Raw genomic sequence first — 16,305 nt, forward strand, 5'->3', positions numbered from 1 at the left:
ACACTTGCAGAAGTTTGTGAAGTTATGCTTTGTGTTTTATTCAGTGCGATAAGTACCAAATTGCAAATAAATAAGTGTTAAGGAAAAGTATTTTGCAAAGCATATTCACTTTTATTTTGTTCATGCCGAGTGAAAGTAAAACTAAGATTTAAGTGCTTAAGTCCTAAAACATAACAATTTTATAAATTGTTAATATTGCATAAAGTCAGAGTCTACTGTAGTTTGCACAATGTCAGCATAGAAGTCTAATTTCTCATATATTCAATGTTAATTCATATTAAATCTCTGTTGGAGAGAATGTGGTATGCAGATTTGAGCTAGGGCCGCCTCTGTTCCCGGGGCGCACTGGATCTCACCCGGTCACTTTTTGGCACAACACCTGTTTGGTTTGTCGGCACCTGCAGCAGCTTGCAGGTGCCATGTGACAGAATGTTTTTTAAAATTACTATATTAAAATACGTGCCAATAGTTTCCTGGAAAAATGGGAGCCTTGGCAGGTATGTCCATTCATGGTTTTACTATGTCCATTTAGCTTCGTGGTTACCAGAATTTGGAGGAAGTATTTCTCTGCCGTTTCCAGAGCTGGCAGCTTTCCTTGTGGTTGCTTTCCACAGATGGTCGTCCTTAATGAAGAAATCTGGCTACTTGTCGTCCTCCGAGGGTCAACCTGCGGGTTAACCTGGTCTGGCCACTCTGTCACCCAAACAAGTTCATCGCTGAAGTCATCTGGCTAAAGAGGGAACGTCTTCCAGGCTGGTGACTGTAGAACAGAGACAGATGGCTGCACTTCCACAAGCCGACCTCAATCAGTGAGACATTTCTTAGCTACCTGAAGGCGTAAAACAGCTTCTTGGGAAGCAGTGTTTGCCTTTTTGCTTTCACAGAAACATTTGGCTCAGATATCCATCTGCGCTTTCAGAATTTGCTTTATTAGTTAGATTTTATTGTGTGGTTTTACATTACCTTTAAAAGAACATCCAGATCTTCTTGAGTTTGCCAAGAATCCAATGTGTTTACGATTATTAGGACACTTTTGATGGATTCCTCTTTTATTTTATTGCGATAAACCACAAGAAGAGGTTTGTTGACCACATAATGTAGGTAAATTCAGCCGCCATCAATACCAGTAGGTCTTTAATAAAGAGATAGTAAAGACCTCAAATCGACCTATAAAACAGCCATTAAACCGCAGTAAAATGTAATCTGATACATCGTAATGCACCCATAAAAAATGGAAAAATGGAAAATCTCCAGAAATACAAACTTTTAAAGTATGTTTAATGTTTATATCAGTCCATAGTCTGTCTTAATGTCTGCCAGACTGCTGCGCATCCATCTCCAGACGACATTCCTCCATCTTCATCCTCAGGTCAGAGGTCAGGGGATGATCATCACCATGAGTCATCCTCATGATTATAAAAGCCTGGTGGAAGTGGGAAAACATTAGCAAACAATAGTTTATCAAGCGTACCGAACTTAAGTTATACTAAAATGAAACTATGTAATGTAAGATTAATTTTTACAAACCATATTTTACATAAAAGTCTAAGTACTAAGTATATTAGTAAGACTCAAACTTGTACATTGATATTAGAGTACATATTAATATAGAATAGCCTTCACGGCAAAAACGCAAAATCTCACCAAGTAACTGTTCAGTGACATAGAGAAGCTTGTTTTAAGTAAATAATCCCTTAATATTTAGGCAGATGTTTTCACTTATAACAAGGAAAAGGTGTCTTGTTATAAGTGAAATAATCTGCCCCAGTTTAGTTCAAAGAAGTATTAAATTAGTATAATTTCTAGTACACTACAAGTACATGGTGCAAAATATACTTTTATACTTATGAAATGAATTTCAAATATACCATTCTTTGTTAGGAGTTATGATCTTTGTATTGAGAAAATGCAATGGTACAAAAACATCACAATTTGACAATTAATAAAAACTTTAGACATGGAAAAAATGACACAACAACAAGAAACACTGTAAAAACACAGAGCAGAATCTAGAAACCTCTTTGAAAGTGTCCAAAGCGTCCTCCAGGTGCTCCAGGTGATGCTGCAGCTTCCCCACTCTCATCAGCTGAACTCCATGAACTGGATGAGGATCAGGGTAGAACAACCTGCAGAAACAACAGACAGAAGACAATTTACCTTCAGCTCAGTTATCTCTGTATTTATGTAGTTTTTGTTAAGGTCATTCTTGAGCTTAATTGAAAGTCTGGCTTTTGCTCAAAGCAACAGAAATCTCTCATCAGAGTCTGTGGACTCAGGATGGGCAGAAATGGTTCCAAGCAAAAGGTTTCCAAACAGCAGAGCGATCTGAAATGTGCTGTGTGCAAATAAATGTGTGTTGTATTTAAGCAGAATTAAAATCATACATTATGTGCAATAAAGTTACACTTTTAAACTTCTACAACCTTCTGAATAAACATGTTTATCTGGTTTTTCAATTTGTCCCATGTTCAGTTTTTGTTATAAGTGTGGAGTTTTCTGCAGGGCTGCATATCAGAAATATATTTAATTACAAAGCTGCTTCCAAGCATAACAATGACATGATCGATTATAATTAACACACTTTTTTCAGACATTTTTCTTTATGAGTAGACAACAGAAAGACTCGACACTTCAACATTGCAAAGCAACATTTTGCATCCAAGCAATTCTGTGTAATTCCAATATTGATAAAATATTGATAGATGTTAACATCAGGTTTGAACTGTATATTCATATTTTTTATTATTTCTATTCATGTGAACAACGAGCATCTAAAATATTAAATCTTAACCAACATTAGACCCAAAGCCAAAACTACTGTTCCAGTTTTTCTTGTCACAAAATTTTCCCTACGTTATTATGGCTTAGTAAATTGAATTTTGTGGTCTTTAGAAAACACTTCACTAAATGATAGATATTATCCCGACAAGACAAGTATCTCCATCCAATCAGACCTGAAGCATCGCTCTCCAGTTATCCCAGTTCAGCCAGATTAAAAAGGCCAATTTACCCAAAGGGGGGGGGGGGGGGTGGTTAAAAACCAGAGCAGCTGCGTCAATGAGGAAGACGGCCAGCCTCGAGAATGAGCCAGAGGAGCTTCATGTTTGTTCTGCAACATGAACAAACACAAGCAACTATTGGGAAACAGCTTTCAATGTTGGTTTTTAAAAACCTTTCCTATACCAAACTATGTTTTAAACTCCATCTTCCTGCCTTAAGTGTCTTTCGCCTTTGCTTACTAGTTTATTTTTTTTGGTTTTGCTTTCAGGCTTCAGGGTTTCAAGATGCTGATGTTCTTCAACTTCTCAAACCTTTACTCCATTTAATCTTAATTTGATTACACACACTGTAAAAAATCCTTTAAGACTAACCTGTATGATGGCATTAAAATGTTCAGCAGCAAAGTCTAAATCCTCCTTCATTTATATTCTCAAATTTGAATTTCAGGCGCAGCCTCTCCATCTTTCAGTCAACAGCCAGCATCATTATTATAGGAGGATGCACGCATAGGGTCAATACGAGTCCACTTCCCCCAAATTAACTTGGTTTATTTGTCAGACTGCTTCAATATGCTCTCAGTCGCATCGAATTTTAGAACAAAAAGCAATTAATATCAAGTAAAAATCTAAGTTAATTAAAACGAGGAGGCCACAACCTGAATAATCTATTACTCTGTGGCTTCTCTGATTATGTTCTAAGCTAGTTTTTGTTTTTCCCTCTCGGTGCTAATTGCCCATTTGTTCACACCGTCAAGCTCAACTAAACAACCAGCCGACATGCTGCCCAATTACAGGGGTGGACCCCAGTCCTGTGGTTAAAAGCGATTAGTTAAGCAGAGAATTCAGTTTCAAAGCCAACAGCATTAGTCCTCCATGAATAATAACACGTTGCAATATTGATTTAATTATCAATCTGTTGATTCTGGTTAGCGCAAAAACGCAAACACGCACACGAGGTCCACTTTCCAATTAGATTTCATTTTTGCGTATGCAACCAAAAGGCTATTAAAATAATTTCATTAACTTGGCGTCTCCTGACTTTTCACCTAATTTTCTTTTCCAGTGAGAATAAACTGAAGAGAAGTACGGAAAGCTGGTTAGAAAACCATAGCCTTCAGCAATAAGAGAGAGAGGAATAGAAATTAATAGTTGTGGAAAGTGTAGCATTTTAAAGCGAATGCAGTGGAACTAATTAGGTGCTTGTTTAGAGCTGAAAGATTCACACCCTGCTGTTTTTATAGGGGAGCGAAGCATAAATCGCCTTACTGAGGAGAAAAACGAAGGAGAGGAAAACCACAGCATTCTTCAGAGATGCATTTTTTATTCAACGTTACATCACTTCACTCCGACTTTCTTCCACAAATGAACAAACTTAGAACAACCCTGTGTTTATTAGTATAACAACAGATGACTTCCATGAGCTTTAAATCACATCTGATGTTTAGTCCTCGGTTTTCCACAGACAAATTAATGTTACAATTAGGCAAAGTCTCATGAGGTACAATGAAACCTAACATACAACAGTAATACAGTTCATTATTATACCTCAGTTTGCATGAAACATGATTGTTTCCACCAGAGAACGGAGCAGAAGTGAGAGCTTACATTTTATATAATTTCACAGGCAGGCTTACAAAGACTGAAATTCTACTGAGGCTTTTGTGAATGCTAGGCTAACATTTATATTCATAATCCAGCTGAATGTTAATGAAGAGTTGAGTTACACATTTTTGCCCTGAAACAACTGCAGCTGGATGCAATAATTCATGTTTACACAGAGACAGAAGGCACAAAAAGTAAAAAGTAAAAGTATATTGCCTTAGCTCTATATGAAAGCTATACTTTTATACATACATTTTTTCTTACAAATGCAGGTGTATGCATTACATATTCATGATTCATGAAAGCGTGTATGAGCGCATCTATGCCAGTAAAATACGGGAAGAATAGAGACGTTTGATGAGCCTGGCTTGCACAGCCTGCAGCAGGTGTGCATTATTCGCAGGGAATAACCTCTCTATACATCACAGGCTGGGAAATAAAAATTGGGAAAGCACTTGCTGTAAGAGTGAGGGAAGAAAGGAATGCAGAGTGAGAGGAAGGAGAGGAGAAAGAGAGACGTGGAGAGCTCCTGCAGCTACTTTCAGCCCAGAGGACGAGCCGAGATGAACGCAGAGTTTCCTCCTCCCACTCATTCGCCAGAATCTCCCCACTTCTCGTTTTTCATTATTTTACATTCATTGTGGCCTCCCTTCCTTGCAAAACATTATTTTCAGTGTTTTGGTGCTTATTTACGCATGCAATCAGTTTCTCTCCGCTCTGTTAACCCAGGTGAGTTTTCTGTCTTCCACTAAAGCTTCCCTAAACCTCCACAGGTTCATGGCAGAGATTTTATCAAGGAAGTTCACTCTTTTTTTTATTAAACTCAAGAGGGCTTGAAAAATCCCAAATCTTCCTCCACATACCTCTTTAGTTATGAATCTTTAACGTTTGAAGGAAAAAATATAGTTTTTTTTATCATTTCCCTTAATCTTTGAAAATCCCTCACTGCTCAGTGGATTGGTTTGTAATTTGTACAGCAAACCTTTCAGGTAACGTTTCCTCTGGAATCAGTTCAGATCTTTAATATCAAGGTTTTGCTCTGCAGAACAAATTCAGGCTGTGCATTTAAATATCACAGATCTCTTAATGGAAAAAAGAAGCAGGTTTTTGCACAAACTGCAGTAGTTATTTTTGTGCCACACATATAACATTTTAAATTAAACTAATCTGGATACATGTTAGTGTCTTGTAATGAAAATAGTTCATTGTTGGAGAAATAATCATCCTTGAAGTCGAAGATTGTACAATGCAAGAACAGAAAATCTGACAATTTTTTATATTTAAAGTTTCTAGTGCAAATATCTTAGCACATTTGAAATAAGAAAGCTAACTTCCAGGTAACTTTTCAGCAATAAATGGGAGCTTGTTTTAAGTAAATTTTTACTTAATGTTGATGAAAAAGTACTAGTTCCATTGTCAGATTATTTCTCTTATAAAATGGAAAAAATGTCTTGTTTCACTGGAAAAGTATTTCACTTAGAACTAGAACTTTTTCATCAATATTAAGGAATTACTGACGAAAGACAAGCTTATGCCATGCTGAAAAATTACTTGTAATTTTTTCATATTTAAAGTGGACTAAGGTATTTGCACTGGAAACTGGACAAAAAACTGTTTGGTAAAAAATTGTGTTTTTGCCATGTTGTCAGACACACAACAAGAAAATATACCCAAAATAACCTTTCATTAATATGTGAAAACTTTCTTCAGCACATTTATGTGCTAAAAAACTCTGGAAGTCATTAACAAACCACTTGTCTTTTCCAGCAGCCATTGTACAGCGCATACAGCGGTAAAGCCAGCTGACCAAACGTGCCGGAGGTTTTTGAAATGGCTCATTTTCCAGAAACCAAAAAACAGGAACTTATTGCTAAAAAAAAAAAAAAACAGCTGGGTGGGTTTCTTAAAGACCAAAATGGAAGTACAAAAAAAGTGTAAATTATTAAATTTGCATAATAGGTCCCCTTTGAAGCAGAGTTAAGTTACAAGATAAAAGCTCTGCTCACTCCCTCATCTGATTATGCCCACATCAGCTCTGGAGGAGCTGTAGACATCTCCAGCTCAGGTGGTTAAATCTGATAACAGGGCAGATGTTAGTCATGTACTCCACAAATCTGGCCTTTAGGGAGGAGCAAGAAGAAAGCCATGTTTTTTAAATTACCCAGATCCCCAATCTTCTCACCACCGCCACTATTTCCTTCTGCAGCTCGGAGTCTGCTTATTTATTTATAAGCTGTGTTGTGGTTTCTCTCCTGTGGTTCGTTGTTGCTGGTGTGAGCGAGAGCACGGCTGTGCCACTGGAGCTCTGCCCTTCACACAAGATCAATTAGTCTCACACACACACAAAGGAAAGTGCATAAGAGGTGGAAGGCTGAGAGGGAACATACCGCACTGCAGAAACAAGGATGCAGAGGTGTGTGAGGGTTGTACATATCAAATCAGACAATAATTCACCTCAGGTACTTCTAGGATGTCCACATATTTAAATTTCTATGTTTTTAACTTCAAGCAAAAAGAAGTTAATCAAAAAAGAAGTTAATTCAATGAAATATTTTCTGTGATACTGACATTTTTACGTTTAGAAATACTTATCCCTCACATTCTCTCCTACCTTTTTATATTTCCCACCTGTCGCACAATCCAATGATCCAGGGAAGAAGATGGACAAATCAGGTTAAGGGCACTGAACAAATCGAGACATAATTTCTTCGCAGCCATCATTTGGAGCTGACGTTTATTACATATGAGGCGTGGCACCGCTCCATCATCATCTCTCTGTTGTACTGTTACTGTACTTTATGATCTCTGTCTCTGAGCAGAGCAATGTGAAAACATATAGAATTACTTTTAGTTCAATTTAGCGTATAAACCCATGTGAGGTGTTACAGATGTTGTATGGAGACCCTGGCAGCTTTTCCTATTATTGCTTTTTTCCTACCGCCAGGATGAAAATGAAAGCCAGATGCCAGACAATTTAGAAATATGGCACAAAATACTTAAAAGCTGTAAGACTAATTTGTAGAGCTGAAGTTATTTATGGTCTAATTCAGCAATTTGACTGCTGCTGTGCATAAAATATGCTGTATTTACAACTGCTAATGCCATAATCTTGAGTAGTTTATTAAATAAAAATGTTCATTAGCACGCCAGACCTTCATTACCGTGAACTCTAATGATTTGCATTCATGGCACAATGCAAACTGTTTTATATTTAATGCCTCCAACACCAGCCCCAACTAAATGATCATCATAAATCACTGTAAAAGTCACAGTCAGCATAGTAAAAGTTTAAACCCAATAAACGAAATCGTCAGAAATCTGTAAAATGATTATTTAAAATCAGAGGTTACAATACAAAGATTACGAGGCCAAATATGATTTTCTCCTTTAAAACCTTAACATACAGTCATTGGATTCAAACATGCTTCATGTAACGGAGATTTTCTAAAGAATTAAAACTCACCTGTAAGCTGGAAGTGTCTGCTTGCCGTATGTCAGAGCCTCCTCCCACTGCCCCAGCTGAACAGCAGCATCTAAAGCCATGTCTGTGACCCTCAGCCTGTACAGATTTTCATCAGGAAGTTCAGCTCCAGCAGCTGACAGCAGGTTACTGCAGCTCTCCAACAACGCCGGCCAATCTACAGGGACAAGAATTAAGGAAGAGGAACAACAATCCTAAAAGTTTTATGTAAATATGTCTGCAGGCATTATGTGTTGATTTACAGATACAAAAGAAAAGTCACACATTTAATTGGCAATTATAAAAATAAAATAAAATTCAGGATATATAAATATTTACACCCCAACGAACATCTGAATATGATTTATGATTGTGGCGAATTAGTCATGTTAAGCTTTCATATTAACTACAAAATGTTTCTAAAATGCCAACATGACCAAACACTGTAGTTATTGTAAAGTCAGCAGATGTCTACAAAGACTAATCATCAATACTTGATTACAGTTACTGGGAATCCGACGTTTTTGTGCTGGAAAATGGAGGGAAAGGATACTGGACTCGGTTTTCAGTCCTTCCAGTCTCGGTAGCGCCACCTTCAGCTGCTGCCACTTTTCTTCTTCCCCCGACAGAATGAATCCATCCTGAATCACAGGAAAACAATATAAAAACTAACCAGATATCTTGGTCTGGAACGATCTTAGAGGTCGCTGCAAACTCACTGACCACCAGAGAAAAAAAAAAGTAAAAACAGGAAATTGGATCAGTTTAAGTTGTATATTTCTGGGGCTAATAATCAGAGTGCTGAGGAAAAGTATTCATGCTGTTAACTTTTTCACATTTTCCCACGTTACACTAACTTCAGTGTATTTTATTGGGATTTTATGTGATAAAACGACACAAAAAGCACATGGTTGTAAAGTGGAAGGAAAAGAGACATTATTTTTTAGATTTTTCATTTACATTACATTCATTTGTTTTTGGTCCCATAGAGTCAATTACTTTGCTGAACCATATTTTGAGGTCTCTTCTGGAAAGTTTCCATCAACTTCACAAGACAAGAAATTGAAATTTCTTCCAAGCTTATAGCTGCGAACATTAATTATCCAAATCCTCTGGTTAAGGAGAAAAAAAAAAAAAAAAACAGAAATGTACATCAAATTTTGTGGTTGCAATGAAACAAATTGCGGCAAAATTCAAGATGTATTCACGGCACTTTAAAGAACAAATTCAAAACTTAACTTCATGCCAAATATTTTACTAAATCCTACTGACATATCAGTTAAATCATTTCAAAACAATGTAATTTTTTTTATAATATGTTCTTACAAAAGCACTCCTCTGCCTTCATGTCGCCTATGTTGCCATGATAACTTCAGGTCACAACTGTGCAGCCGGTCGTCAGATTAAAGCAACTGAAATAACACACAGCGTCTGTGTTGCACTACAACAAAGGGTTAGTTGAATAAAATAAAGCCATTGTGGCAGAACCCAACCGACTCACACACACACACAAGAATAAAGAGGCACAGCACTTCTTGTGTGTATGGGAAATGTCATTTAAATCCTAGAATAGAGACATCAAAGGCAAAAGTGAAAGGAGAAACAAAAAGAGAAAGAGTGGGAGAAAGTAAACAGGCAGAGTTGGACGGAAACGCTGCGAAATCAGGGCAGGAAGACGAAACCGGCACAGATGGATGGAAAAGAAAAGTGCAGCTGAAAGACAAGATAATTTTCTCATTTTTCAGTAGGTGGCCAGGCAGACAGAGGGAGGGCGTAGAGAGGTGGAGCGTGACAGAGTGACAGAGAAGAAGAGGAGGACAGCAGGAGATAAGAAAGCATGTCAGAGTGAAGGAGGGAAGAGGAGAGAAGGACAGGAGAGGGTACACCGAGACACGTTATGCACTGATACGCTGTCTGAGCAGCAGAGTAAATGTGTGTGAAGGCAGGAGAAGGAGGATGGAGGAACACACACGGGTGTGTTTTAACTTCTGAAAACATTTAGCCCATCCATTTAATCAATATATCATCATCAGGTTTAGTTCAGCTGAAAAAAAAAAAGACAATTAGGACCGGACGATATGGCTGAAAGACCTATCATGATATAAGTGTTTCATATCGGTCGATATCGATAATTATTAATTAGGTATTTTTTTATATTAAATATCTAAAATCCTGCCAAACTGACCCCGTCTCTTTTATCCACAGTTTTCACTCCACTCCTTTGTTTTATTTTTAAGCAGTTATGGGGCACGGTGGCAAAACCTTAACCTGCTGCTTTGCCAGTTACTCAACATGTTGTTGCTAGGTAACCAAAGAAGTAGTGAGTTGCTAGGTAACCAGAGAGTGAGTGAGTTAGTTGATTCCACCGTCCTTGTTTAAGCCGTATCCATTCATATTGATCACGTGTCTATACGTTGTTACCAATTTAGCGTCCACAACAATATCATTATCCTTTGTGGTAATTTAAAAGAGAAACTTTTTTTTCTTTTTGAAATACAAATGTTTGCATTCAGAGACATTAAAGTTTGGAAATTTTCTCCTGTGGGAGATGAGCTCAGATCTAGAGAGAGTAAACAAAAGCACATTTCGAAAAGCCTTAAACAACTCCAAGTCTCCACTACTTTTCAAGAAGTTTAAAGGTCACAAATAAAAAAAAATTGAACAGAAACAAATAAAATCAACATACTTCCAAAGTTTTGATAGTCTGGGCAAAATAAATACATTTTGAATCTTCTCATATTTAAAGAATGACCTTGCAGGAGGACAAAACCTGCTTTGTCTGCACAGTATGACATATGAAGGTATTACGATTGTTTTCATTGGCATTCGGAAAAACATATCTTTATGTTTCATTTCTTGCTTACTTTGCTAGAAAAATGCCAAAATGTTGTGCTACTGAGTTTTGTGGGAGCATTAAAGAATATTGTGAATCTACATGAACCAATCTGCATCTATCCTGTCTCCTGACAGACACAGCTCCCCCTGCCGATTCCACTATCGATTCCAGTTTTAGGCTCAAGATGCGCCATAAATCAATGCTATGCTGACAAACACATTGCAACTATTTGTAAAAACTATTTGTAATGTCTTCCTCCATTAGGTAGAAAGGACTCATGAGGCATGTTGACACAAAGTTGCATTAACAGGACAAAAGATCCTGTTTTCTTTCACATTGTTGATTTTTGCAGTATCCTTTACCTCTGTTGCCAGTTAAAAGCTTCACATATGTCTGATATTCCCATTAAAAAGGTATTCTTAAAACAGCAAATGTCCTATTTGCAACAAATGTGCATTAGACACTGCTAATCCATATATGGAACTAACTTCCTGTTTTGACTACAAAGGTTGTTACTTTTCAGCTAAACAAAACAATAGGAAGGTCAGTTATCATTTCTTTATATTTTGTAATGTAATATTTAAAGGTTTCAAATCTCTAAAATACATTTGCCATACAAAACAATATGAAACAATCTTCAATGGATCCTGCTCTAAGTAGGTCTTGAATCAAGGCAAGTTTATTTTTATAGCACATTTTAGCAACAAGGCAATTCAAGGACACAATGACAACATAAGCAACAAAAAATATATATATAGCAGTGGATAAAATAAAGGAAATTTGTAAGTTTGAAGAAAGACTATATAATAACTAGAACATCATTCATTTTAATGAAAGGCAGTTCTAAACAAACAGGGTTTTAGCCTTGATTTAAAAGAACTTTCCAGACGTTTTGCAGAATAAATACAGAATAAAAAAGCAGCAAAAAATCCCCACAAATCATTTCTATAAAGATTCAACCACACAAACAAATCACTGCTTTCTCTGATTTTGTTTTAAGAATAGAGTGATTTTTGTTTTGTTTTTTATCAGTATGTTTTAATGCAATAACATAACATTTATTTGGACTGAGGATGAAAATAGTAAAACGTTTCCAGTAATTTTAAAGGTTTCTGTTCATCCTCACCTCTTTTTTTGAGTTGCATCTTTGGCAGTGGCAGACGAAGTGGTACTGCTCCTCCAGCTGCTTCTGCCGCTCTTCAGTCAGGGACAAAGTCTCAATATAACTTATCGTTAACTAGACACAGGAGAGGACATGACACTCAAAGTCACACTTTTTGAATGTGAAAGCGAAAGTGTCTGCTTTCATAGCACTTTGGAATATTTTGTGATAATGCAGAGCACAATTAAGTGTGATTTTGTGAAGACGGATAAAAAAAAAACAGATGAATTTGAGTGAAACTGTGCATGGATTAATGTTTTGCTGTGGCACTATGTGTGTGTGGATGTGTGAGAGTCTAAGTCCAGATGGCAGGGATGAATCTCATTATATTTAGTCACAATGCATCTCATTACACAGTCACAAGGGATGATGGGAAAAAAAATTGAGAAACACAGCCGTGTTAGAAGCCGTCATCCTGCTTGTGCTGCTTGTGCTACAGAGATGTTTCACTAGGATTACTAAAGTTTATTGTGCTTCTATTGAGAAGCACAATAAACTTGAGTGATGCATCATTTTCAGATGATGCATCACTCAAGAAAAAACTAAAAATTGGGAAAACAGTAAATTAAATATGATAAATGTTGCTATAGAGAGAAAACATAAAAGAAGAATCTTGTTCCACGTTGTTCATGGTGTATAAATATAGGATGAATTTTCTTCGTCTTACCTCGTCTTTAGGGCGAATGTCCTGGACGGCTCGGAGCTGCAGCCGCTCACCCTCAAACACCATCACACAGTTTGGCCGACAGTCATGATTCAACAGGGATAAACTGAGACAGTTGAGAAGAAGAAGAAAAAGAGAGGACAGCAGAGCAAGAGGAGCAGGTAAAACAGGAAGACGATCACCAAAGAGCAATAAAGGAAAAGAGGAGAAAGAGGAGCAGAAGGAAGGGTCAGAAAAAATAAGTAATTTGTGTTTAACAGAAATTTTACATTTTCTGTCTAACAAAATTAAATCATTTACAACTGCAGTTCGTAATGTCTTGTCATCAGACTAGAAACCATTTAACTGACAGACTTCAGTCTAAAAATATAAAGACTAAAGCCTGAACTGATTTTACAAAGGCTCAGTTGATTGGCGACTAAAAACAAGAGATTTTGTTTTTCCAAACATATATCCTACAGAGAGAAATATAATTAATTCATACATGTCGACTAAAAAGGAACACAGTTCTGGTCAGATGTTTACATACATTCATTTGCAAAACATTTATAATTTTTTAATCAATTTTGGGCCTGGTGCGATCACTTAAATTGTTCTGTTCGTTATTACACAACATGCAACTGCAATACACTTTTGAAACCAGAACTGGCTGCTAAAGTCTAGAGTTATAATCAAATTACTTTGAAATAGTATGACGAAATAAATACATAAACCTAACATTTGGTTAAATGTCGACATTGCTGAGAAACCACAGGCTTTTTGTAAACATATAAAGTGAAAGATGCTGGAACATCACTGTCACTGAATGAATTAAAATGAGTTTAAGATCGCCCTGCATGGAGGGATAAACCAATAATAATAATAATAATAAAAAACTCCTGCTGCTTTATCAGCACCTTCAAACTAACAGAAAGCCTCTCTCATTTACCAGCTGAATGCCTTCTGGAGGAATGTTTATGGTGAGGAGACAAATAAAAACATTAAAGAAAACTATAATAAATTTAAACTTCTGAATCCAATTCTCCGTTTTTAAAATCATTAGAGTTGCCTGATGTACTTTCATTTTACCTCTAAAGTAGAATGGTTTAAATAAATTATCAAAAAGACCACAATTATTATGATAATCGCATACAAACTGTACAATACATGAGATTAAAAAGTTATACTTAAAAAGTATATCATAGCAACTATAGGGAAAATACAAGCAGCGACTTTCAAAAAAATAAAGTAAGTTACAGTACAAAAACTTCACTAAATACATGTTAAAAAATAATTAAAAATAGAGAATATTTAAGTGACTGTAAGAATTACATTAATTTTACTGCATCAAGGATATCTCATTTAAATCTGTCTATGGGTCATTATTTATACCTACTGGTATGCCAGGTCTTAATATTTTCCCTTTTGGATGAAAAAGGGAGTGTATTTCAGCATTTATTTTATTAAATATATATTTTAAACAAGAACTAAAAGCATTTTCAAACAGATTTATTTAAAACTTTAACTTATAATTAAAATTCCTATGAACAGAATATCAAAAAGATGTTTCACTGCTTGAAACAGCTAAAGTAGGTCTGCTCTGATTAACCATTAAATGTTTTAACTAATAGATGATTTAACATATCAGCGGAGAAGCTTAACATTTTCTTAATTGTACCATAAAAGAAGAAATGCAAGTTTGACACTGCATTTATAAAAATCCTTAAAAAAGTGACTCCTAAATCAAACAGAAGCACAGAGTGATAAATTAAGCCCTCTGCTTCTGTCACAACAAATCCCACTCTTTATTTCTTCCTGTCAGACTTCCTGCATCTCACAGACAAACAAAAACAACAATAGATTCTCAGCCTGTGTCAAAACCAGTTTATTTCATTTCCCAGACCTATATTCTAGTGATATCTTTCTTCTTTTGACAGCAATTATGGGATTTCCATCAGCATTTCTGATGCAAATAATAAGGCTGACAGTTATCAAAGGTTCATAAAAAATGTGGTGTATATTAATGTCTTTAAACTGGTTTGCCCAATTTTTATTTTTACACTTTCTACTTGATTCAATAAAAAAAATTATTTAAAAATATTTTTAAAATGAACTTCTCAGAGGTGATTTTTGTTTTCTACTGACACTTTGCTTAATCACTCAAGGCGCCATGATGGACGTCGGAAAGGATCGGGAGTATTGAACTGAGCGACTGAAATGTTTTTCCAAAGTTGTTTTTGTCAGTTTATTCATGGCTTCTACTTGTTCGAGTGGAAATAATTTGTCTGTGAGCGTAACACAAATGGTCGTGGCTCAGAGACGGCGGTATTTATAAAACAGCTAGCTTAGAAACCGACCCATGCCATAATTTGTTGATCAAAATTACCGACTTTGCCCGATTTCACACCACATGATTTAAATGATTAAGTCATAAACAGCGTTCCTGCTTACGCCGAAGAAGCCTTAAAAATTTACAAAAGATTAGATGTTAACCAGTTTTTTTTTCCCATACATGTTAGGCTACCTGACGGTAGGGCACTGTTTCCATGGTTACCAACGGTTAGCCACGTACCTTCTCCGTAATGCGATATTTGATATTTTCTGATCATACTTAAGTATAAAGTATATGGTCGTTAATCTTCTTACCTTGTAAAAAGGGTTTGCTGCAAATCCACAGTTTTACCGAGGGCTGCCAGTCATTACGACTGATGGCTGCTATCCGTCACCTCCAAACCTTTCCTCGTTAGAAGTTACGCAATAAAATGACAAGTTTGGTTTCTATCCTTGTCTGTTTGTGAATTCGACCCCGCAGCATCCTATGACATTTTTTTACTGCGAAATCAACTTAATAAAAGCGATATTGGCTACCAGGTGTGCGCTTCCTGACGCATACCTGGTAGCGTATCGGTTTTTGACGTCCATCATGGCGGAGCAGGCCGAGTTTCGAAGAGAGTGACGTCACGTGCTCATTAGGGTCAATATATTATCACACATTTTTTTATTTTCATTTTTCGTTCCATTATTGGCTACTGTGCTGTGTTTTATGGTTTGAAGCACTTTGACTTGCCTTGTTGCTAAAACACAAATACATTTTACTTGACTTTATTTTCCTATTTACACTAGTAGAACGAAATATAAAAGGAAAATTGTAACCTTATAAAGCCTATTTCATGCCACAATAGACACATAAAATTTTTAGGTAGAACAAATATTTATACATCTATAGGTCATTAATTATAAACTACTAAGAGGGAGGTTTTTGATCTCACGCAAATGCATACATGAAAACATTTTTGATTTTATATTATCACAAAGTACAGTTGTATCTCCATTCCAGCCATGAACAGATGCTTTGCTGCAACTTTTAGATTTATCAGTGTTTCAGCACACATGAACTATTTGCAGAAGAGGAAATTCAACCTTTTGATTCTGGCATGTCGGAGCAGAATATTTCCTAAAGTTGCTGCACAAAAAGGCTTGAATCAAGCATAAGTTTTACCTGAATTTATTCAAATAAAACAACACAGTATATAATAATGGCAGCATTATGCAGTACCTCAATCAACAGAAAGTGTCAACAATCCTAACCATAAACCCCAAGTA

General features: G+C 36.2%; 1 protein-coding gene across 1 annotated transcript in view; it reads right to left on the reverse strand.

The window, feature by feature from the left end:
* Positions 1 to 908: 908 nt before the first annotated feature.
* The window catches only part of smyd3 (SET and MYND domain containing 3), a 79,792-nt gene continuing 64,395 nt past the window's right edge, over positions 909 to 16,305 (reverse strand). The window contains exons 7-12 of the mRNA XM_015043406.1: positions 12,727 to 12,829; positions 12,024 to 12,134; positions 8,615 to 8,702; positions 8,065 to 8,239; positions 2,018 to 2,126; positions 909 to 1,423 (exon numbers count right to left, since the gene is read on the reverse strand). Coding sequence (XP_014898892.1) covers positions 1,307 to 1,423; positions 2,018 to 2,126; positions 8,065 to 8,239; positions 8,615 to 8,702; positions 12,024 to 12,134; positions 12,727 to 12,829 — 703 coding nt within the window. The 3' untranslated portion in view covers positions 909 to 1,306. The remainder of the gene's footprint in view (positions 1,424 to 2,017; positions 2,127 to 8,064; positions 8,240 to 8,614; positions 8,703 to 12,023; positions 12,135 to 12,726; positions 12,830 to 16,305) is intronic.

The sequence above is a fragment of the Poecilia latipinna genome, unplaced genomic scaffold (genome assembly GCF_001443285.1).
Source record: "Poecilia latipinna isolate Pla-1442-1.1 unplaced genomic scaffold, P_latipinna-1.0 Scaffold630, whole genome shotgun sequence".
In the NCBI taxonomy this organism is placed as follows: Eukaryota; Metazoa; Chordata; class Actinopteri; order Cyprinodontiformes; family Poeciliidae; genus Poecilia; species Poecilia latipinna.